General features: G+C 45.7%; 1 protein-coding gene across 1 annotated transcript; it reads right to left on the bottom strand.

The window, feature by feature from the left end:
- Window positions 1-779: 779 nt before the first annotated feature.
- On the bottom strand, window positions 780-20397 carry paox (polyamine oxidase). Its single transcript, XM_084153679.1, has 10 exons — window positions 20173-20397; window positions 15009-15185; window positions 14581-14711; window positions 14306-14493; window positions 11772-11962; window positions 10181-10350; window positions 9973-10058; window positions 9743-9855; window positions 2041-2189; window positions 780-1930 (listed from the first exon to the last, which is right to left on the bottom strand). Exons 1-10 carry the CDS (start codon window positions 20330-20332, stop codon window positions 1778-1780), a joined length of 1518 nt encoding a protein of 505 aa, XP_084009805.1. The 5' UTR covers window positions 20333-20397; the 3' UTR covers window positions 780-1777.
- Window positions 20398-25376: the final 4979 nt, after the last annotated feature.

The raw sequence follows: 25376 nt of genomic DNA, 5'->3' as shown, positions 1-25376 counted from the left end.
TAATCCATGATGGCGTAGTGTGTTACTAATGGTTTTCTTTGAGACTGTGGTCCCAGCGCTCTTCAGGTCATTGACCAGGTCCTGCCGTGTAGTTCTGGGCTGATCCCTCACCTTCCTCATGATCATTGATGCCCCACGAGGTGAGATCTTGCATTGAGCCCCATTGACCGTCATCTTGAACTTCTTCCATTTTCTAATAATTGCGCCAACAGTTGTTGCCTTCTCACCAAGCTGCTTGCCTATTGTCCTGTAGCCCATCCCAGCCTCGTGCAGGTCTACAATTTTATCCCTGATGTCCTTACACAGCTCTCTGGTCTTGGCCATTGTGGAGAGGTTGGAGTCTGTTTGATTGAGTGTGTGGACAGGTGTCTTTTATACAGGTAACGAGTTCAAACAGGTGCAGTTAATACAGGTAATGAGTGGAGAACAGGAGCGCTTCTTAAAGAAAAACTAACAGGTCTGTGAGAGCCGGAATACTTACTGGTTGGTAGGTGATCAAATACTTATGTCATGCAATAAAATGCAAATTAATTACTTAAAAATCATACAATGTGATTTTCTGGATTTTTGTTTTAGATTCCGTCTCTCACAGTTGAAGTGTACCTATGATAAAAATTACAGACCTCTACATGCTTTGTAAGTAGGAAAACCGGCAAAATCGGCAGTGTATCAAATACTTCTTCTCCCCACTGTATATATATATATATATATATATATATATATACATACATACACACACATATTAAAGAGAGAGAGAGAGAACAAAACATTTCTTATTAAAGTTTTTGTGCAATACATCTTTTTATTGACATGAACAGTATTTAAGAGGACAGATTTAAGGCGTGATAAACATTACATTAAAAATCATTTAAGACACTGAAAGTAATGGTGAACATTGAAATCTAAAATCATTAACAATTGGTGTTTAAATCTACTTATAACAGTAAAATCAGTCACCATGAGACTGAGTGGCTTCAAATTAATTTGATTTAAGTAATAATCAAAACTATTTAAAATCGTCAATCTCCTAAAACAAATCTTTGGTGAATATCATAATACTCAAATCGTTCAGTAGCCATAGGTTCTGGGAACATCAACCCACGTTGGACAGAGTCAAAGATATGGAGCCCTTTGGAGTAAGATCAAGTTGCCCCTACACACTGATTTAAGGTCAGTTTTGTGGAGGGTAAGCTGATCCTAGATCTGTCCATAAGGATAATATACCCAGTGCTATACTGAATGTAAATATAAACGCAACATGTAAAGTGTTGGTCCCATGTTTCTTGAGCCAAAATAAAAGATCACATTTATGTTCCATTCACAAAAAGCTTATCTCTAAAATGTTGTGCACAAATTTGTTTACATCCCTGTTAGTGTGCATTTCTCCTTTGCCAAGATAATCCATCCACCTGACAGGTGTGGCATATAAAGAAGCTGATTAAACAGCATGATCATTACACAGGTGCACCTTGTGCTGGGGACAATAAAAGGTCACTGAGGAGTATTTATGTCCGTAATAAAGCCCTTTTGTGGGGGGGAAAACTCATTCAGATTGGCTGGGCCTGGCTCCCCAGTGGGTGGGCTTGGCCCCCAAGTGGGTGGCTGCGCCCCCGCCCAGTCATGTGAAATCAATAGATTAGGGCCTAATTTATTCATTTCAATTGACCGATTTCCTTCTACGAACTGTAACTCAGTAAAATCTTAGAAATTGTTGCATGTTGCATTGATATTTTTGTTCAGTATATAACACTTTCACAACAAGAGTGAGTTGTTCTCCTTATAGCTTTGATCTGGTTGGCTGGAAGGTGCTGGGGGTGGAGTAGTGAGATATGAGTCTATCAGCTTCCCTCCAGCCAGTAAGCAGCGCTCCATGGACGGTGGAGAAGAAGGAAGGATGGGTGGCTTCTCCAGCAAACAACACCTGGAGAGGCTGAGAGAGAGAGAGAATATGAGAGAGAGAGAAGATATGAGGGAGAGAATATATATGAGCGAGAAAGTGGGTAATAAGATGACAGACTGAACCACATGAACTGTGTGTACCTGTTCCCCTTGTTGTGGTAGTGGTTCAGCCAGGTTGTGTATATCCTGCAGTGAGGTTCCAGTAGCGGTGTACGTGTAGGAGCCACAGGTCCATGGGTCATGGAACCACTGAGACCTCAGGACACGCCGTGGGGTGATGGTTGGGTTCCCTACACACACAAACACACGCACAAATGTGACGTTATGACTATAACTACTGTTCCCTGAAGGAGGGAAACGAGGTACAATCCAACTATGGGGAGTCACACAGTCACGACTTCTATTGAAGAACTAAAGTCTCGCCTGACAAGGCCAATGAAATCCACCCCTCGCTGAAAGCCCTGCCTTCCACAGGTGATAACGCTGAGGCTCGGATACATTTCTTCAATTCAGTACCACTCCTCACTGCGCCCAGAACCGGGTGGCGCAGGGCCAAACTGGTGTTGTACCTCATTTTCCTCCAAGGAACAGTAGTTACAATCATAATGTTACATCCCCTTTCAGTTGGTACTCTAGGTACAACACAACTATGGGGAAATGTAAATCCCGCCCCAAGCCGGCCCCAATGGATACCAAATGAAATGGCCCATGGCAGACCACCCAGACCTCCACCCTGCAAGAGGCGGTAGTCTGGGTATTGCAAGCTGCCTATTAACCCTCTCCTGTCAGCACGCTATGGGCTACACTTGAAGCAGTGACATCCAAGTGACATTCCTCACAAAAGTGTGGTGATGCCCAACTTGCCGCAGCACAAATATCCCCAACAGTCAACCCTTTAAGTAACGCCGAAGACGCTGCCAGACCCCTGGTGGAGTGGGTGCGTACACCGCTAGGTAACCCTTACCCCTTGCTGCTATATGCCAGGGAGATAGCCTCCACAATCCAGTGGGAGAGACGCTGCTCAGAGATCGCCCTGCCGCGAGCTAGATTAGGAAACGGACAAAAAGCTGGTCACATAAGCGGATAGCCCGGATCCGTTGTTTCTCAGAAGCAAATGGAGGAGGCGTAAAAGGAAATAGCTCAAAGCTAGAGACCTGTAGGACATAGTCATGACCTTTGGGGGCGAAGGCCGCATTAGGATGCAACGTCACCTTAGAGTCGCCAGGGGCAAACCTGAGTACAGGAAGGGTGTACGGATAACACGTGGAGATCTCCAACACGTTTAGCCGAGGTCAAAGCCACAAGCAAGGAGGTTTTGTAGGAGGATATTCATATCCAGACTACAGTCGTTCAAAAGGGGCAATAGGTTTAGAAACCGGGATGAGATTGCACCATCAATTTCCACATGACACGCTGAAATAGCTGCCATGTACACTTTCAAAATGGAGGAATATGTAGGGAGATTAACAATGTCCCTCAGAGCACTCTGAAAAAATTAACTATTGGACCTCTCAGGGGCCAAACCCACAGACCCGAAATCTCTGTCCGAGTGTGCCAAACCTGCGCCTGGGATAACTGATCAGCCTCCAGTATCTATGCTACAATAGTCTATGTGCCGGGGGGCTAGGGTCCGTCTGTTATGTCTGGTGTAACTCTCCTGTCTTATCTGGTGTCCTGTGTGAATTTAAGTATGCTCCCTATAATTCTCTCCCGGAGGATCTGAGCCCTAGGACCATGCCTCAGGACTACCTGGCCTGATGACTCCTGGCTGTCCCCAGTCCACCTGGTCGGGCTGCTGCTCCAGTTTCAACTGTTCTGCCTGCGACTATGGAACCCTGACCTGTTCACCGGACGTGCTACCTTGTTCCGGACCTGCTGTTTTTTACTCTCTCTCGCACCTGCTCCACCTCTGAATGACGCTGCTGGTCATCTATGAACGTTTGAACATCTTGAAGAACAATCTGGCCTTAATGGCCATGTACTCTCTCCACCCGGCACAGCCAGAAGAGGACTGGCCACCCCTCAGAGCCTGGTTCCTCTCTAGGTTTCTGCCTTTCTAGGGAGTTTTTCCTAGCCACTGTGCTTCTACATCTGCATTGCTTGCTGTTTGGGGTTTTAGGCTGGGTTTCTGTATAGCACTTTATGACATCTGCTGATGTAAAACGGTCTTTATAAATAAATGTGATTGATTGATTGATCCAATAGGCGGACAATCTCCGCGAACCAAGGTTGCTTGGGTAACGGGAAGACACAAAAATGACAATCCCTAACGTTCTGGTCCCTCATTGACAAAAACCGACCACAATGCGCGTTCTCAATGAGTAAAGATCTACGTCAGCCATGCCGAACATTTCCCATATCTAGCAGACCACCCAGGGTTGTAGCCTCCACTCCTGAGAGAAATATATATAAATAAATAAATAATTGGTCATTTAGCAGACGCTCTTATCCAGAGCGACTTACAGGAGCAATTAGGGTTAAGTGCCTTGCTCAAGGGCACATCGACAGATTTTTCACCTAGTCGGCTCGGGGATTAGAACCAGCGACCTTTCGGTACCTGGCACAACGCTCTTAACCACTAAGCTACCTGCCGCCCTGAGTTAAGGCACCTGGGGACATGCGTCGCCTGAAGTGAGCGCATATGTGCACTGCTCCCCAGCAATAGGCAGTGAGCCAAGGTTAGGAGGGAAAGAGTCTGAATTTGCAGACTGAGGTGCTTGTTGAGCGCACGTAGGTCTAGAATAGGACGCAAAGCCTCCCAAGTGGTGCAGCGGTCTAAGGCACTGCATCGCAGTACTAGAGGCGTCACTACAGACCCAGGATCGATCCCAGGCTGTGTCGAAGTCCTGGATCTTCGACAAAGGAACCACTCGGATTACCTGCTTCTGAAGACGGGAGGATATTTCCTCCCTCAAAATGGGCGCTGAGGCCTCGGGAATATTCGACATGATGACGCTGCAGAAGCGTGGGGGACGTACAACAAATTGTAGCCTGCACTAAGACAGCACTCAACGAGCTGTATAAGGCCATAAGCAAACAAGAAACTGCTCATCCAGCGGCGGCGCTCCTAGTGGCCGGGGACTTTAATGCAGGGAAATTTTTATCAGTTTCACCTCATTTCTACCAGCATGTTGAATGTGCAACCAGAGGAGAAAAAAAAAGATTAAAAAAAAAGAAAAAAAAAAACAACTCTAGACCACCTTTACTCTACACACAGAGACGCATACAAAGCTCTCCCTCACCCTACATTTGGCAAATCTGACCATAATTATATACTCCTGATTCCTGCTTACAAGCAAAAACTAAAGCAGTAAGTACCAGTGACTCACTCAATACAGAAGTGGTCAGATGATAAGCTACAGGACTGTTTTGCTAGCACAGACTGGAATATGTTCCGGGATTCTTCCGATGGCATTGAGGAGTACACCATATCAGTCACTGGCTTCATCAATAAGTTCATTGATGACGTTGTACACACAGTGACCGTACGTATACACCCCAACCAGAAGCCATGGATTATAGGAAACATCCGCACTGAGCTAAAGGGTAGAGCTGCCGCTTTCAAGGAGTGGGACTCTAACCCAGATGCTTATAAGAAATCCCGCTATGCCCTCCGACGAACCATCAAACAGGCAAAGCGTCAATACAGGACTAAGATTGAATTGTACTACACCGGCTCCGACGCTCATCGGATGTGGCAGGGCTTACAAACTATTACGGACTACAAAGGGAAGCACAGCTGTGAGCTACCCAGTGACAGGAGCCTACCAGAAGAGCTAAATTACTTCTATGCTCGCTTCGATGCAAGCAACACTGAAGCATGCATGAGAGCATCAGCTGTTCCGGACGACTGTGTGATCACGTTCTCAGTAGCCGATGTGAGTAACACCTTTAAACAGGTCAACATTCACAAGGCCGCAGGGCCAGACGGATTACCAGGACGTGTACTCCGAGCACGCGCTGACCAACTGGCAAGTGTCTTCACTGACATTTTTCAACCTGTCCCTGACGGAGTCTGTAATACCAACATGTTTCAAGCAGACCACCATTGTCCCTGTGCCCAAGAACACTAAGGTAACCTGCCTAAATGACTACCGACCCGTAGCACTCACGTCTGTAGCCATGAAGTGCTTTGAAAGGCTGGTCATGGCTCACATCAACACCATTATTCCAGAAACCCTCCGATTTGCATACCGCCCCAACAGATCCACAGAAGATGCAATCTCTATTGCACTCCACACTGCCCTTTCCCACCTGGACAAAAGGAACATCTACATGAGAATGCTATTTATTGACTACAGCTCAGCGTTCAACTCCATAGTGCCCTCAAAGCTCATCACTAAGCTAAGGACCCTGGGACTAAACATCTCCCTCTGCAACTGGATCCTGGACTTCCTGACGGGCCGCCCCCAGCAGGCAAGGGAAGGTAACAATACATCTGCCACGCTGATCCTCAACACGGGGGCCCCTCAGGGGTGCGTGCTCAGTCCCCTCCTGTACTCCAACACCATCATTAAGTTTGCCGACTACACAACAGTGGTAGGCCTGATCACCGACAACTATGAGACAGCCTATAGGGAGGAGGTCAGAGACCTGGCCGTGTTGTGCCAGGATAACAACCTCTCCCTCAACGTGATCAAGACAAAGGAGATGATTGTGGACTACAGGAAAAGGAGGACCGAGCACGCCCCCATTCTCATCGACAGGCTGTAGTGAAGAAGGTTGAGAGCTTCAAGTTCCTTGGTGTCCACATCACCAACAAACTATCATGGTCCAAACACACAAAGACAGTCGTGAAGAGGGCATGACAAAGCCTATTCCCCCTCAGGAGACTGAAAAGATTTGGCATGGGTCCTCAGATCCTCAAAGAATTATACAGCTGCACCATTGAGAGCATCCTGACTGGTTGCATCACCGCCTGGTATGGCAACTGCTCGGCCTCCGACTGCAAGGAACTACAGAGGGAAGTGCGTACGGCCCAGTACATCACTGGGGCCAAGCTTCCTGCCATGCAGGACCTCTATACCAGGCGGTGTCAGAGGAAGACCCTAAAAATTGCCAAAGACTCCAGCCACCCTAGTCATAGACTGTTCTCTCTGCTCCCGCAAGGCAAGCGGTACCGGAGCGCTAAGTCTAGGTCCAAAAGGCTTCTTAACAGCTTCTGCCCCCAAGCCATAAGACTCCATAACAGCTAATCAAATGGCTACCCAGACTATTTGCATTGTCCCTTCCCCCCCACCCCCTCTTTTTATGCTGCTGCTACTCTCTGTTTATTATCTATGCATAGTCACTTTAACGCTACCTACATGTACATATTACCTCAATTACCTTGACTAACCGGTACCCCCGCACATTGACTCTGTACCGGTACCCCCTGTATATAGCCTCGCAACTGTTATTTTACTGCTGCTCTTTAATTATTTGTTATTTTTCTTATTTTTTCATTTTTACTTATCTATTTTTTACTTAACACTTATTTTTCTTAAAACTGCATTGTTGGTTAAGGGCTTGTAAGTAAGCATTTCAATGTAAGGTCTACACCTGTTGTATTCGGCGCATGTGACAAATAAAATAAAACATTTATTTGATTTGTTCCCTGATGTCACTGTTCGCATGATCCAGGGTGACACTGCGCATGTGCGTCATCGGTCGGAGCAGACAGCGAGCCAACCGTGACGCTACAGTGATCAGTGACGTACCCCGATTGGCAGTGCCACCTGGGGGTACTGTTGTCACAACCAGCCTCACTCGGTTTAGCCGGTAAGATGCATTCTGGTAACCGGCTGGCACCCAGCGCTGGACCGCACGCATTAAAAATAGACCCAGGGGGTAAAAAACATTATCATGGAGATTATCCTACCGACCAGTCAGCGGTACCGGCAACAAAGCGCCTTGTAACCTAGCTGGAAATTTGACAGACGGCTCTGAAAAATTGCCCCTTTCTGTGGTAACAGAGAGGGGGGTCATTCCATGTCATTTGAGCAAGCCATGACACCCACCATCTCAGAATGTTCTGAAATCGTTTCTGTAGTTCGAAACAGATAAGATAAGCATTCATACAATGTTATTTTGATGAAATATAATTTAAGCTAATTGATTGTACCCAAATTGGCCATTTAATTTATAGGATTCATATAATATTCAATAAATATAGTATCCATCGTCCGATTTGGTCTGAACTTTTTTCTAACAATAAGTAAGACATGAGGAATCCAAAGATTCTGATAATTGTTTCTTCATCCTATGTGATATATTCTCATGGAATTTGGTGATGTTTTTTTCCCCTATTCAGAGAAATTGGTCATTGAAGTTGTTAGGTTTTTGTCCCATCCTACAGTGCATTCGGAAAGTATTCAGACCACTTCACCTTTTCCACATTGTTACGTTAAAGCCTTATTCTAAAATTGATTCAATAATTTTTTTCGTTTTTAAGTTTGGAACCACCAAGACTCCGCCCGGCCAAATTGAGCAATCGGGGGAGAAGGGCCTTGGTCAGGGAGGTGACCAAGAACCCGATGGTCACGCTGACAGAGCGCCAGTGTACCTCTGTGGAGATGGGAGAACCTTCCAGAAGGACAAACATCTTTGCAGCACTCCACCAATCAACCCTTTATGGTAGAGTGGCCAGACGGAAGCCACTCCTCAGTAAAAGGCACATGACAGCCCGCTTGGAGTTTGCCAAAAGGCACCTAAAGGACTCTCAGACCATGAGAAATAAGATTATCTGGTCTGATGAACTCTTTGGCCTGAAGGCCAAGCGTCACGTCTGGAGGAAACCTGGCGCCATCCCTAAGGTGAAGCATGTTGGTGGCAGCATCATGTTGTGGGGATGTTTTTCAGCGGCAGGGGCTGGGAGACTAGTCAGGAACGAGGGAAAGATGAACGGAGCAAAGTACAGAGAGATCCTTGATGAAAACCTGCTCCAGAGTGCAGACTGGGGCGAAGGTTCACCTTCCAACAGGACAACGACCTTAAGCACACAGCCAAGACAACGCAGGAGTGGCTTCGGGACAAGTCTCTGAATGTCCTTGAGTGGCCCAGCCAGAGCCCAGACCGCTACCCGATCGAACTTCTCTGGAGATACCTGAAAATAGCTGTGCAGCAACGCTCCCCATTCAACCTGACAGAGCTTGAGACAAAATAACAAAATGTGGAAAAAGTGAAAAGGGTCTGAATACTTTCCAAATGCACTGTACATATAATAGCAAGGTCGTGTCCAACCCTGCTTGTTCCCTTCGACTCCGCTACCAACAACCAATCGCCTACAGAGCCCATAACCTGCATCACTAGACACCTCATAGGGACTAGTGAGATACAGGCAGGAATCAGAAATGTATCCCAGTAATGAGCCACTTAAGGGGGAGGGGAGGGGAGGAGCGCACTGGTCGCTCAGACCCGTGCTAAGGCCTCTCGCTCCGGGGGTTAGCTGAGGCAAGTGCTCGGGGGCTGCTTCCTCATCGGAGGTGCACGGAAGACCCGCTTCCTCCAACTCCAGGAATTGGAAATAGGAATGGGGTTGCCATAACGCCGGGTGAAAGCTTCATTCGCAGGAAGTTAAGTATGGTAGCTGACCTTAGCCAGGAGGCTTTTTAGTACAAGCTAGGCTAGATAGCCTCTTTGACCGAAGCACGGTCCGTTTAGAATAACTAAGCCACTTAACGCTAGAACAAGAGCGCTACCCAAGCAACTCAACCGTGGGGAGGCAGGTAGTAGCTAGCTTGCCAAAAAGGGAACAAAAGATTAACACACTACTGACTGAACCGTAGATTACAGACATGAAAGTACAATGGGTTAACCTGCATATGAGGCGTGTGATGGAGGGGTTAGATGTTAGAGGGTTTACCTGTGAACCTGCGTATCAGGTGTGTTATGGAGTGTGTGACATCCTGTTCTGGCAGAGTCTCCATGAACTCAGACTCATGACCAGCGATCCAGCCACACAACACATGGCCATACCTGGAGAGACAGGGGTAAAGAGGGGGAAAGAGTGTGAGAGGCAAGAGGCGTGGGGAGTTCAAGACATTTGAGTTAGAGATTTTTTAGATTTTTAGTTTGTGTGTATGTCTTAGTTACCGCTCAGTGGGTTTGAGGACAGTGAAACCAAACAGTTTCTTGATCCAGAGTCTCTCCACATCTGATACCTGGTCCACCAAGTCTGACTAGAGGGCAACAGTACAACTACTGTTACTGTCTGTGTTTGTAATGATAGATATATATTGTGTTCCTCAAGGATCCGTTTTGGGCCCACTACTCTTTTCACTGTATGCTATGTGTTTCATACCTCGTTTTCCCAGACCAGGTATATGACCTCACAGTCGTCGTCCCACCAGGGTTGGTCAAACTCCACAAAGATCTTGTTGTTGGTTCCAAAGCCCATCCTCTGGACAGAGTGCAGCTTGTGGAGGGGTAGAGGAGGGGAGATGAGGGTACCATGATGTTTCTTCAGATAACCTGATAGAATAATAGTAGATATCATTTTTATGTACAGTGAACAAAAATGTAAAACGCAACATGCAAAAAGTGTTGGTCCCATGTTTCATGAGCTGAAATAAAAGATCCCAGAAATGTTCCATACCCACATAAAGCTAATTTCTCTCACATTTTGTGCACAAATTTGTTTACATCCCTGTTAGTGAGCATTTCTCCTTTGCCAAGATAATCCATCCACCTGACAGGTGTGGCATATCAAAAAGCTGATTAAATAGAATGATCATTACACAGGTGCACCTTGTGCTGGGGACAATAAAAAGCCACTCTAAAATGTGCAGTTGTCACACAACATAATGCAACATATCTCTCAAATTGAGGGTGCATGCAATTGGCATGCTGACTGCAGGAATGTCCACCAGAGCTGTTGCCTGAGAATTAAGTAAATTTTTCTACCATAAGCCGCCTCCAACGTCGTTTTAGAGAACTTAGCAGTATGTCCAACCCGGCCTCACAACCACGTGTAACTATGCCAGCCCAGGACCTCCACATCAGTCTTCTTCACCTGAGGGATCGTCTGACACCAGCCACCCAAACTGTCAGAAACCGTCTCAGGGAAGCTCATCTGCGTGCTCGTCGTCCTCACCAGGGTCTTGACCTGACTGCAGTTCGGCGTCGTAACCGACTTCAGTGGGCAAATGCTCACCTTCGATGGACACTGGCACGCTGGAGAGGTGTGCTCTTCACGGATGAATCCCGGTTTCAACTGTACCGGTTTGCTGATGTCAACGTTGTGAACAGTGCCCCATGGTGGCGGTGAGGTTATGGTATGGGCAGGCATAAGCTATGGACGTGTGGGCGTGTTCCAGCCAATATCTAACAACTTCGCACAGTAATTGAAGAGGAGTGGGACAACATCCCACAATCAACAGCCTGATCAACTCTATGCGAAGGAGATGTGATGCACTGCATGAGGCAAATGGTGGTCACACCAGATACTGACTGGTTTTCTGATCCACACCCCTACTTGTTTTAAGGTATCTGTGACCAACAGATGCATATCTGTATTCCCAGTCATGTGAAATCCATAGATTAGAGCCTAATGAATTTATTTCAATGGACTGATTTCCTTATATGAACTGTAACTCAGTAAAATCTTTGAAATTGTTGCATTTATATTTTTGTTCACTGTAGTTATGAGGTTGTTATAAAAATAGTATATGAGACGAGAAGAGGGGAGAGTGACATGTCATGGTGCCTCTTTAAGTAGCCTGGTAGCACAGAAAACTCAGACTTACAGTTCTTTGAGAAGGTAAGGTCACAATGTTTGTCACTGGTTATAAAAGGTTCATGTTTAGAGACTAAACTCTTAGAAGAGATGTCATAAAATGTAATAAAAGAACACAAATGACAGTAGTCATTTGACATCTGGGTGTGTGACCTACCGAGAGGGACAGTGAGGATGACGTGGTCCGCTGGGATTCTCTCTCCATCTTCACACTCCACCACTACAGGATACTCTCTCCCTCCTTTCCTCACCACCCTCTGCCAGTGGACACGGCTGACTGGTCGACGGTAGGAGACTATCCCAGCAGGAAGCTCTTTCATCAAGTTGTAGATTAACCCTTCATAACCTCTGAGAGAGACAGAACAACAGTCTAGTCAAGTCACTCACACAGCGATGGCCCTCAGCGTTAAACTGAGAAGAGTGCAATCGATGTCTATACACACGCGCATGCACGCACGCACACACACACAGAGACAGTGGAAGGATTTTTTGACAGCCTAATTTAGATATTTTTATGCTTCGAATTTACGACATTTGGTAGGCTTTGTTAGTCAACTTGTTTAGAATTAGATACATGCAGCTTCTCTTCTGTCATTACTTGTTGCCCTAGAATACTTAATAAAGCCTTGCTCACCAGAATAAAGTCATAAATCAATAGAATAAATGTATCAATAACCTAGCTGTTTTCTCTTTAATTTATGACGTTTAGAGAGACAGGGGGAAAACTGCAATAACGCTGAAAGATTCTGTTAAATTTGACCGGTTTTAAGAAAATGAAAAGCTGTGAAAACGATCCTACAAGATTCGGATAATATTTCAGTTCGTCTTGGATGCATATTTAATGTGGTTAAAATAGCCTACTGAAAAAGACAGTACCTAACCGTCCATTTGCATTCTCTCAAGATGCTGAAAGAAATACATCATATTTCTCCACTCCTGTTCCCAAGACAAAATTAACATTTGGTGTATAATTTTACTGCAAGAAATAATTAATTCTGCAGGAAGTATATTATACAGTGGGGAAAAAAAGTCTTTAGTCAGCCACCAATTGTGCAAGTTCTCCCACTTAAAAAGATGAGAGAGGCCTGTAATTTTCATCATAGGTACATGTCAACTAAGACAGACAAAATGAGAAAAACATTTCCAGAAAATCACATTGTAAGATTTTTAATGAATTTATTTGCAAATTATGGTGGAAAATAAGTATTTGATCAATAACAAAAGTTTGTTATATACCATTTGTTGGCAATGACACAGGTCAAATGTTTTCTGTAAGTCTTCACAAGGTTTTCACACACTGTTGCTGGTATTTTGGCCCATTCCTCCATGCAGATCTCCTCTAGAGCAGTGATGTTTTGGGGCTGTCGCTGGGCAACACGGACTTTCAACTCCCTTCAAAGATTTTCTATGGGGTTGAGATCTGGAGACTGGCTAGGCCACTCCAGGACCTTGAAATGCTTCTTACGAAGCCACTCCTTCGTTGCCCGGGCGGTGTGTTTGGGATCATTGTCATGCTGAAAGACCCAGCCACGTTTCATCTTCAATGCCCTTGCTGATGGAAGGAGGTTTTCACTCAAAATCTCACGATACATGACCCTATTCATTCTTTCCTTTACACGGATCAGTCGTCCTGGTCCCTTTGCAGAAAAACAGCCCCAAAGCATGATGTTTCCACCCCCATGCTTCACAGTAGGTATGGTGTTCTTTGGATGCAACTCAGCATTCTTTGTCCTCTAAACACGACGAGTTGAGTTTTTACCAAAAAGTTATATTTTGGTTTCATCTGACCATATGACATTCTCCCAATCCTCTTCTGGATCATCCAAATGCACTCTAGCAAACTTCAGACGGGCCTGGACATGTACTGGCTTAAGCAGGGGGACACGTCTGGCACTGCATGATTTGAGTCCCTGGCGGCGTAGTGTGTTACTGATGGTAGGCTTTGTTACTTTGGTCCCAGCTCTCTGCAGGTCATTCACTAGGTCCCCCCGTGTGGTTCTGGGATTTTTGCTCACTTGTGATAATTTTGACCCCACGGGGTGAGATCTTGCGTGGAGCCCCAGATCGAGGGAGATTATCAGTGATCTTGTATGTCTTCCATTTCCTAATAATTGCTCCCACAGTTGATTTCTTCAAACCAAGCTGTTTACCTATTGCAGATTCAGTCTTCCCAGCCTGGTGCAGGTCTACAATTTTGTTTCTGGTGTCCTTTGACAGCTCTTTGGTCTTGGCCATAGTGGAGTTTGGAGTGTGACTGTTTGAGGTTGTGGACAGGTGTCTTTTATACTGATAACAAGTTCAAACAGGTGCCATTAATACAGGTAACGAGTGGAGGACAGAGGAGCCTCTTAAAGAAGAAGTTACAGGTCTGTGAGAGCCAGAAATCTGACTTATTTTCCACCATAATTTGCAAATAAATTCATTAAAAATCCTAAAATATGATTTTTTTGAGAAAAAAAATCTCAATTTGTCTGTCATAGTTGACGTGTACCTATGATGAAAATTACAGGCCTCTCTCATCTTTTTAAGTAGGAGAACTTGCACAATTGGTGGCTGACTAAATACTTTTTTCCCCCACTGTACATGTGAGAGGTTATAGGCCTACAGTCAGTGTCCAGATTTCAGTTACTATTCCATTTAACCCAGCCGCACCCCTACTTCCCCCATCCCTGTGAGCACACACAAACTGACCGGGGGAAGGTGCAGTCCAATCCAGGCAGGGTCTTGTACAGTCCAAAGGCTCCCAGGCCCAGCGTGTCCAGAGTGTGTGTTCCGTTCACACAACACTCCGCCTTCAGCAGAGTACTGATCAGAGACAGACGGACAGACTGACAGGACGGACTGTCACCCTGCCACCGCTCTGAGGCACGCTGACGCACCTACACACACACACACACGTTTAACAGGCAGACAGAGAGATATAGGTATACGGGGTGTGTATGTGTGTGTGCGCATGTGTGACGTACCTCTGCCCGTATGAACTCCCCCACACTGCTATATGGTTCTCCTCCCTGTTCGCTGAACTCTCCTCCCTCCTCCAACAGCTCAGCAAACAGCTCTACAGCAGGACCCATCAGCTCTGGAGTCAGCTTACGACCTGGTAGAAACACAACACAATGTTAACGAACTACTGACTAACTAAGTAAGACTTTGTATGAGACTACGTTTTTTCTATGGGGTTCATACATTGACCGCCAAAAGAGAACGGATCCACACTTTGGTCTGTTGCTTGTACGCAACTCGGCCAACTTTGTCTGTCGAACAAACTCAAGTCAGTTCAACTCATTGTCAGTTCAACTCATTTTCACTTTTGACGGACAGAAGCGGACGGGGTGATGTAATATGACATTTTCATCCGTTTAAATCAATCTCTGTCTGGCCTAACTGTTTTTACCAGAGCTGGAGAACCAGTTTGGTACCCATGGTGGGTGACCTCCTATATCCAGGTCCTGGTTCTCCTGAGTCAGGCTCTCTGGGTCCAGCAGGCTGTACTGTCTGGACAGACAGAACACTGGGTTAGCCTCCGACGGACCATGGATCCAGTTAGCACCAATCTCTATGATGTTATTACCTAGAGGAGAGAGTGGGAAGGGAGAGGGAGAGAAAAAAATGCAAACAAGTTTAGCAACATACAGCATATGAGTAGGTTACACAATTACACAGCAATAAGTAGTAATGAGTATTTCTGTCTGTAATAAAGCCCTTTTGTGGGGAAAAACTCATTCTGATGGCTGGGCCTGGCTCCCCAGTGGGTGGCCCCATGCCCTTGCACAGTCATGTGGAATCCATAGATTAGGGCCTAATTTATTTATTTCAATTGATTGATTTCCTTATATAAACTGTAAATGTAAAATCTTTGAAATTGTTGCATGCTACGTTTATATTTTTCTTCAGTATATATTGGATCTTTGTCCAGCTACTGTGAAAAGTTTGGATGTGTGTAAAACCATCCATAGTCTGCATTGTTTTAATATTATATGCCCACGGGGAGAAATTATGGTGGCTGTAAATGTGACATAGCCTGTTTAGAATTGGAATTGTATTATTCGTTCTCTTTTTAGGCCTTATCAATAATTAATTTAATCTTGCTTATTGACAACGTTTGGCATGTCCATGCTCAGCCATAATGCAATTTACAGTAGGCCTAGCCTCTATATCAGTGTGAATGCTATTGAAGCCATGCAATTACTTAGAACAATGTGATTGCAAATGTGTTCAAGTTGACATATTTAGCAAAGATAGGTCTACATTTTGTTATTTTGTTTCTGTAAGTCATTTAACAAACTATAACATGGATAATATACAGTTGGCTGGTGTGCATCGGCAAGACAGAACAGCTGTCTCCGGTAAGACAAGGGGTGGTGGTCTGTGTCTTTTTGTCAATAACAGCTGGTGCGCAAAATCAAATATTAAGGAAGTCTCTAGGTTTTGCTCACCTGAGGTAGAGTATCTCATGATAAGCTGTAGACCACAATTTACCAAGAGAGTTTTCATCTATATTTTTCGTAGTAGTCTATTTACCACCACAAACCGATGCTGGCACTAAGACCGCTCTCAACAAGCTGTATAAAGCCATAAGCAAACAAAAAAATGCTCATCCAGAGGCGGCGCTCCTAGTGGTCGGGGACTTTAATGAAGGGAAACTGAAATCCGTTTTACCCTAACCCGGACGCTTATAAGAAATCCCGCTATGCCCTCAGACGAACCATCAAACAGGCAAAGCGTAAATACAGGACTAAGATTGAATCATACTACACCGGCTCTGACGCTCGTCGGATGTGGCAGGGCTTGCAAATTAATACGGACTACAAAGGGAAACTCAGCCGTGAGCCTCCCAGACGAGCTAAATTACTTCTATGCGTGCTTCGAGGCAAGCAACACTGAAGCATGCATGAGAGCACCAGCTATCCCGGACGACTGTGTGATCACACTCACGGTAACTTAGAACACCTTCTTATTCAAGGGTTTTTCTTTATTTTTACTATTTTATACATTGTAGAATAATAGTGAAGACATTAAAACTATGAAATAACACATATGGAATCATGTAGTAACCAAAAAAAGTGTTAAACCAATCAATATATATTAAGGACCGCCACAGGAATGGAAGACCCAGAGTTACCTCTGCTGCAGAGGAGAAGTTCATTCCAGTTACCAGCCTCAGAAATTGCAGCCCAAATAAATGCTTCACAGAGTTCAAGTAACAGACACATCTCAACATCATCTGTTCAGAGGAGACTGTGTGAATCAGGTCTTCATGGTCGAATTGCTGCAAAGAAACCACTACTAAAGGACACCAATAATAAGAAGAGACTTGCTTGGGCCAAGAAACACGAGCAATGGACATTAGACCAGTGAAAATGTGTCCTTTGGTCTGGAGTCCAAATTGGAGATTTTTGGTTCCAACCGCCGTGTATTTGTGAGACATGGTGTGGGTGAACGGATTATCTCCGCATGTGTATTTCCCACCGTAAAGCATGGAGGAGGAGGTGTTATGGTGTGGGGGTGCTTTGCTAGTGACACTGTCTGTGACTTATTTAGAATTCAAGGCACACTTCACTAGCATGGCTACCACAGCATTCTGCAGCGATACACCATCCCATCTGGTTTGGGCTTAGTGGGACTATCATTTGTTTTTCAACAGGACAATGACCCAACACACCTCCAGGCTGTCTAAGGGCTATTTTATCAAGAAGGAGAGTGATGGAGTGCTACATCAGATGACCTGGCCTCCACAATCACCCGACCTCAACCAAATTGAGATGGTTTGGGATGAGTTGGACAGCAAAGGAAAAGCAGTGAAGGAAAAGCAGCCAACAAGTGCTCAGCATATGTGGGAACTCCTTCAAGACTGTTGGAAAAGCATTCCAGGTGAAGCTGGTTGAGAGAATGCCAAGAGTGTGCAAAGCTGTCATCAAGGCAAAGGATGGCTATTTGAAGAACCTCAAATATAAAATATATTTAGATTAATTTAACACTTTTTGGTTACTACATGATTCCATATGTGTTATTTCATAGTTTTGATGTCTTCACTATTATTCTATAATGTAGAAAATCGTAAAAAAATAAAGAAAAACCCTTGAATGAGTAGGTGTTCTAAAACTTTTGACCGGTAGTGTACATTATGAAAAACATGCCTCACCCTCAGTCCTAGTTTGTAGAATAATTAATGGATTGGAAAGATATTGGCACAGTCAACTTAGGAGGTTAGTAGGAATGTTAATCATTTAAACCACCTAAATCTACTCATATTCACTGAACATTTAATCACTGAACTGCTTTTTCTATAATCCTACAGGCTATTCATCATTCTCCATACCTTATATTCCAATGCATCCAACATTATGCATGCCCACCATAGAATTGGTAAGCTGCTATTTGAAAACTCATCTGGTTTAGAAATCAAACTCTGGTTATCTTATTGCACAGACTGTACAACTGTTTCTTTAGTTTCCCTCTAGGATTTTGCCTGTACTTAGCTCTATTCCGTTACTTTTTATCCTAAAAAACACCCTGGTCTTTGGCGATGACAAGCATACCCATAACATGATGCAGCCACCACCATGCTTGAAAATATGAAGAGTGGTACTCAGTGATGTGTTGGATTTGTCCCAAACATAAGGCTTTGTAGTCAGGACATAAAGTTAATTTCTTTGCCACATTTTTTGCAGTTTTACTTTAGTGCCTTATATCAAACAGGTGCATATTTTAGAATATTTTTTTTCTGTACAGGCTTCCTTCTTTTCACTGTCAATTAGGTTAGTATTGTGGAGTAATAAAATGTTGTTGATGCATCCTCAGTTCTCCTATCACAGCCATTCAACTCTGTTACTGTTTTAAAGTCACCATTGGCCTCGTGGTGAAATCCCTGAACCATTTCCTTCCTCTCCGGCAACGGAGTTAGGAAGGACACCTGGGTGTATTGATACACCATCCAAAGTGTAATTAATAACTTCACCATGCTCAAAGGGATATTCAATGTCTGCTTTTTATTTTTTACCAATAGGTGCCCTTCTTTGCGAGGCATTGGAAAACCTCCCTGGTCTTTGTGGTTAAATCTTCATTTGAAATTCAGTGCTCGACTGAGGGACCTTACAGATAATTGTATGTGTGAGGTACAGAGATGAGGTAGTCATTAAAAAATCATGTTAAAACTATTATTGCCGCACAGAGTGAGTCCATGCAACTTGTGACTTGTTAAGCAAATGTTTACTCCTGACATTTAGGCTTGCCATAACAAAAGGGGTTGAAAGCTAATCGACTCAAGACATTTCAACTTTTTATTAAATTTGTAAAAATGTCTAAAAACAATTCCACTTTGACATTATAGGCTTTTGTGTGTAAGCCAGTGACAAAATCTAAATGTAATCAATTTCAAATTCAGGCTGTAACAACAGAATTTTGAAGAAGTCAAGGAGTGTGAATACTTTCTGAAGGCCCTGTGTGCCATATCTCTGAATGCTGACAGCCATGGTATATCAGACCATATGACAAAACATAAATTTTTACTGCTCGAATTACGTTGGTAACCAGTTTATTATAGCAATAAGGTTCCTCAGGGGTTTGTGGTATATGGCCAAATTACCACAGCTAAGGGCTGTATACAGGCACTCTGTGCATAAGAACAGCCCTTAGCAGTGGTATATTGGCCATATACCACACCCCCTTGGGCCTTATTGCTTAAATATGTTTTGGCAAATATGCATATGCAGCTGTCGTTTTTAAAGCTCCATTCTAGCGTACATGATCACACACCTTTCTATCTACATGCTTTTATTTGGGTTTCTATGCAAAGTATATTATTGAATGTTTCGTTAAGCTTGCAGCTAGTTACTTGAAATGAGACTATCATGCCAAAACATTAAAAAATTAAAAAAATGTAATTCACTGACAGAGATATGGCTAATGAAACACAAATTGACGTTTATAGTAGCTGGCTAGGCTAGTCAAACTGTAATATTGGCTAGCTTTCAATAAATTGGCTAAATGGTCAACGATGGTACTTCTTCATATGATCAAAACAATTCGTACAGATATTTATCTATTGCTATAGCTGTTCCTATTTATCAGACAGCAGCTTACGTTTTCACAAGAGGCTGTGTTTACGACTCGTACGTAGTTAGAAGTAGGCCATTGGCTGTCTTCATCACGAGGTGTCCAGAGTTCAACTTTAGCAGTTTTGCCTGAGCAGACAATGTTGAAGTATACTTTTTATGAGAAAATGTGCACGAATTGAAGGTGCCAACAAATGTTATAGGCATCAAAATAATGTTTTACTGTCGAATAAATAAATACAAGTTTCACGTTTTTCGGCCCATCACCATGATGGCCGCAGGATGGAGTTGGTGAAGTGCAACTGCAGTCAAAACTGAATGACCTTTGATCACATGATTTTAGTAAAACTCATGCAGTCGACATATAGGTGCAAGTCGGACGATTTTATCCCCATAATGCAACACTTTGAAAAGCGGTGACCATAGACTTGGCAAAATTAAGTGATCCGATCGAACGCACCCCTTCTCTCCTCATGTGAACTCAAATGTTCCCTCTCCACTCACCCATTCTGCCTGTCTTTATCCTTCCTCCACTACGTCCCGTCGCTTCCAGGATCCTCACATTGCGGAAACCATGTTTGGTTAACTTCAAAGCTGCTCCAATACCAGATATTCCACAGCCAACTATTACTATCTGCGAGTCCAGACCGTGCCGCAAAGCCATCGTGTTGTCTAACAACCTGTCTTTATCTCTCCCTCTACTCGATCCGCTACATCTTCCTCTTTTTCTTCGATGAGGTTTAACAGCGGTTGGCAACCAATAAATGTTGCATTACCGCCACCTACTAGACTGGAGTATAACTCGCTTATAATTTGCTTAAAAAAATAAAAAATACAACAAATACCCTACCATCTAATACTACACTCACACAATATATATATATATATATATATATATATATATATATATATATATATATATATAAAATAATAAATACCATACTCCACTATTTAAATCTATTTATTCCTACTTCAGGCCAACAGCCAAGGGATGGGACACCACCACTTAACACACCCTTTAAAAAAAATAAAAATATTTCACCTTTATTTAACCAGGTAGGCCAGTTGAGAACAAGTTCTCATTTACAACTGCGACCTGGTCAAGATAAAGCAAATCAGTGCGATAAAAACAACAACAACACAGAGTTACATATGGAATAAACAAAACGTACAGTCAATAACACAATAGAAAATCTATATACAGTGTGTGCAAATGTAGTAAGTTATGGAGGTAAGGCAATAAATAGGCCATAGTGCAAAATCATTACAATTTAGTATTAACACTGGAGTGATAGATGTGCAGTAGATGATGTGCAAATAGAGATACTGGAGTGCAAATGAGAAAAATAAATAACAATGTAAATAACAATATGGGGATGAGGTAGTTGGGTGGGCTAATTACAGATGGGCTGTGTACAGGTGCAGTGATCGGTAAGCTGCTTTGACAACTGATGCTTAAAGATAGTGAGAGAGATAAGTGTCTCCAGCTTCAGAGATTTTTGCAGTTCGTTCCAGTCATTTGCAGCAGAGAACTGGAAGGAATGGCGGCCAAAGGAGGTGTTGACTTTGGGGATGACCAGTGAGATATACCTGCTGGAACGCATTCTACGGGTGGGTGTTGCTATGGTGACCAATGAGCTAAGATAAGGCGGGGATTTGCCTAGAAGTGATTTATAGATGACCTGGAGCCAGTGGGTTTGGTGATGAATATGTAGTGAGGACCAGCCAACGAGAGTGTACAGGTCACAATGGTGGGTAGTATATGGGGATTTGGTGACAAAACGGATGGCACTGTGATAGTGTCAAATGGGCTGATGTAAGTGTGGTGTGGAAGTCAGGCGCAGGACACCGAAGCTTAGTCCAACAAAGTTTACTAGTTAACCACTAGGCAAAATACAATAAACGGCCTCAAAAACTTACAGAGGCGAGCGATTACGCAAACTGTGCGTAAACTCCAAAACAACAAACAGAGCAAACACACAGCACTAACTGACACGCGAAAAACAACACACAACCTAACCAATACAAAACAGGCAACTTATAGAACACATAATCAGACACAAACGGACACAGGTGCAATAGACAGACAAAAGCAATCAAACATAGAAACATTCAACGGTGGCAGCTAGTACTCCGGGGACGACGAACGCCGAAGCCTGCCCGAACAAGGAGGAGGAGCAGCCTCGGCAGAATCCATGACAGTACCCACCCCTTGACGCGCGGCTCCAGCCGTGCGCCGACCCCGGCCTCGGGGACAGCCAGGAGGACGCGGACCCGGGCACGTGGGATGCCCACGGTGGAACTCAGTCAGGAGGGATGGATCTAGGATGTCCCTCCTAGGCACCCAGCACCGTTCCTCCGGACCGTACCCCTCCCACTCCACGAGATACTGGAGACCACTCATCCGGCGCCTCGAGTCCAAGATGGTCCGGACCCTGTACGCCGGGGCCCCCTCGATGTCCAATGGGGGCGGAGGGGTCTCTCCTATCTCATCTTCTTGGAGTGGGCCAGCTACCACCGGCCTGAGAAGAGACACATGGAACGAGGGGTTAATATTCTTGTAATCAATAGGCAGTTGTAACCTGTAACACACCTCGTTCAATCTTCTCAGGACTTTAAAGGGCCCCACAAACCGCCGACCCAGCTTCCGGCAGGGCAGGCGGAGGGGCAGGTTTCGAGTCGAGAGCCAGACTCGATCTCCCGGTGCGTATACCGGTCCCTCACTGCGGTGGCGATCGGCGCTCACCTTCTGTCGACAGATGGCCCGCTGCAGATGGACATGTGCAGCTTCCCACGTCTCCTCCGAGCGCCGAATCCACTCATCCACCGCAGGGGCCTCGATCTGGCTCTCGTGCCATGGTGCCAGGACCGGCTGATACCCTAAAACACACTGGAAAGGTGTTAAATTGGTGGAGGAGTGGCGGAGAGAGTTCTGGGCCATCTCTGCCCAGGGGATATACCTAGACCACTCCTCCGGCCGGCCCTGGCAATAGGACCTCAGAAACCTACCCACATCCTGGTTGACTCGTTCAACCTGCCCATTGCTCTCTGGGTGGTACCCTGAGGTAAGGCTCACCGAGACCCCCAAGCGTTCCATGAACGCCCCCCAGACTCTGGAGGTGAACTGGGGACCTCGGTCAGACACAATATCCTCGGGGACCCCATAGTGCCGGAACACGTGGGTAAATAGGGCCTCAGCGGTCTGTAGGGCAGTAGGGAGACCCGGCATTGGGAGGAGACGACAGGCCTTGGAAAACCGGTCCACAACGACCAAAATGGTGGTATTCCCCTGGGAGGGGGGAAGGTCGGTCACAAAATCCACCGAGAGGTGGGACCATGGTCGTTGTGGAACGGGCAGGGGATGTAACTTTCCCCTGGGCAAATGTCTAGGCGCCTTACACTGGGCGCACACCGAGCAGGAGGAGACATAAACCCTCACATCCCTAGCTAACGTTGGCCACCAGTATTTCACGCTAAGGCAGTGCACTGTCTGGCCAATACCTGGATGTCCAGAGGAGGGTGATGTATGAGCCCAATAAATAAGGCGGTCACGAACCTCGAGCGGAACGTACGTCCGCCCCACAGGACACTCGGGGGGAGTAGGGTCGGTACGCAGTGCCCGCTCGATCTCCGCATCGACCTCCCACACCACCGGAGCCACCAGACAAGACTCCGGCAGTATGGGAGTAGGCTCAATAGACCTCTCCTCTGTGTCATACCGCCGGGACAGGGCGTCTGCCTTACCGTTCTGGGACCCTGGGATGTATGTGATCTTAAAAACAAACCGGGTCAGGAACATGTTCCACCTAGCCTGACGAGGGTTCAATCTCCTAGCTGCCCGGATGTACTCCAGGTTACGGTGGTCAGTCAGAATGAGGAAAGGGTGTTGAGCCCCCTCAAGCCAATGCCTCCACACCTTTAGGGCCTGGACTACAGCCAACAGCTCCCTGTCCCCTACGTCATAATTACGCTCCGTCGAGCTGAGCTTCTTAGAGTAGAACGCACAGGGGCGGAGCTTGGGTGGTGTGCCGGACCGTTGCGACAGGATTGCCCCAATACCGGCCTCGGATGCGTCTACCTCAACTTGAAATGGTAAAGCGGGGTCCGGATGCGCCAGCACCGGAGCCGAAGTGAACAGGTTCTTCAGTCTAACAAATGCCCTGTCCGCTTCAGCTGACCACTGCAAACGCACCGGACCCCCCTTTAGCAGGGACGTAATGGGAGCTGCCACCTGTCCAAAGCCCCGGATAAACCTCCGGTAGTAATTAGCAAAACCCAAAAACTGCTGCACCTCTTTTACAGTGGTTGGAGTTTGCCAATTACGCACGGCCGACACACGGTCAACCTCTATCTTCACACCAGACGCGGACAATCGATAACCCAAAAAGGAGATGGACTCCTGGAAAAACAGGCATTTCTCTGCCTTAACATACAAGTCATGCTCCAACAGCCTCCTCAATACTCAGCGCACCAGGGCTACATGCTCGGCTCGGGTAAAAGAGTACACTAGGATGTCGTCAATGTATACTACCACACCCTGCCCATGCATGTCCCGGAAAATCTCGTCAACAAAGGATTGGAAGACTGAAGGAGCATTCATTAACCCGTATGGCATGACGAGATACTCGTAATGACCCGAGGTGGTGCTAAATGCTGTTTTCCATTCATCCCCCTCTCTAATGTGCACCAGATTGTACGCGCTCCTGAGATCCAACTTTGTGAAGAACCGCGCTCCGCGTAATGACTCCGTCATAGTCGCAATCAGAGGAAGAGGGTAACTGTACTTAACCGTGATCTGATTGAGACTACGGTAATCAATACATGGGCGCAAACCCCCATCCTTCTTCTTCACAAAGAAGAAACTCGAGGACACCGGGGAAGTGGAGGACCGGATGTATCCCTGTACCAAGGACTCGGCTATGTAAGTCTCCATAGCCGCTGTCTCTTCTTGAGACAGGGGATACACACGGCTCCGCGGAAGTGCCGCTCCTGTTTGGAGATCTATCGCACAATCCCCCTGTCTATGAGGTGGTAGCCGTGTTGCCCTGGTTTTGCTGAACACAAGTGCTAAATCCTCATATTCAGGGGGAATGCGCATTGCGGGCACTTGGTTCGGACTCTCCACCGAGGTCGCCCCTAAGGAAACACCTAGACATTTCCCTACACACTGGGCAGACCACTCCATAAGAGCCCTCTGTTGCCACGCAATGGTAGGATCATGGGCGCTTAACCAGGGAAGCCCCAGCACCACGGGATACGCAGGAGAGTCGATCAGATAAAACTGAATGATCTCCTCATGACCCCCCTGCGTCGTCATCTTAAGTGGTGCTGTGACTTCCCTGATCAACCCCGACCCCAGAGGCCGGCTGTCTAGGGCATGAACAGGAAAAGGGGCTTCTACCGGCCGAAGGGGAATTCCTAGCCTATAACCAAATTCACGATCAACAAAATTCCCAGCTGCGCTTGAATCTACTAGCGCCTTATGCTGGGAATGAGGTGCCACCTGTGGAAATCTCACAGGTATACTCATGTGACCAACAGAGAGCTCTGGGTAAGTGGGGCGCCTACTCACCTGAAATGACTCCCCGGTGCGTGACCTGTTGTCCTCTCTCCCAGGAGACCCTCCCCAGCACCTAGCCGCAGTGTGTCCTCCACGGCCACAGTTGGTGCAGGGGACGGCCCCCCTCGGGTTCTCTCTCCTCCTCTCC

This window comes from Coregonus lavaretus, assembly GCF_964263955.1.
Source record: "Coregonus lavaretus genome assembly, chromosome: 36".
NCBI lineage: Eukaryota > Metazoa > Chordata > Actinopteri > Salmoniformes > Salmonidae > Coregonus > Coregonus lavaretus.
Note: the sequence above shows the minus strand (reverse complement) of the source record. Positions and strands in the feature narration are given on the sequence as shown.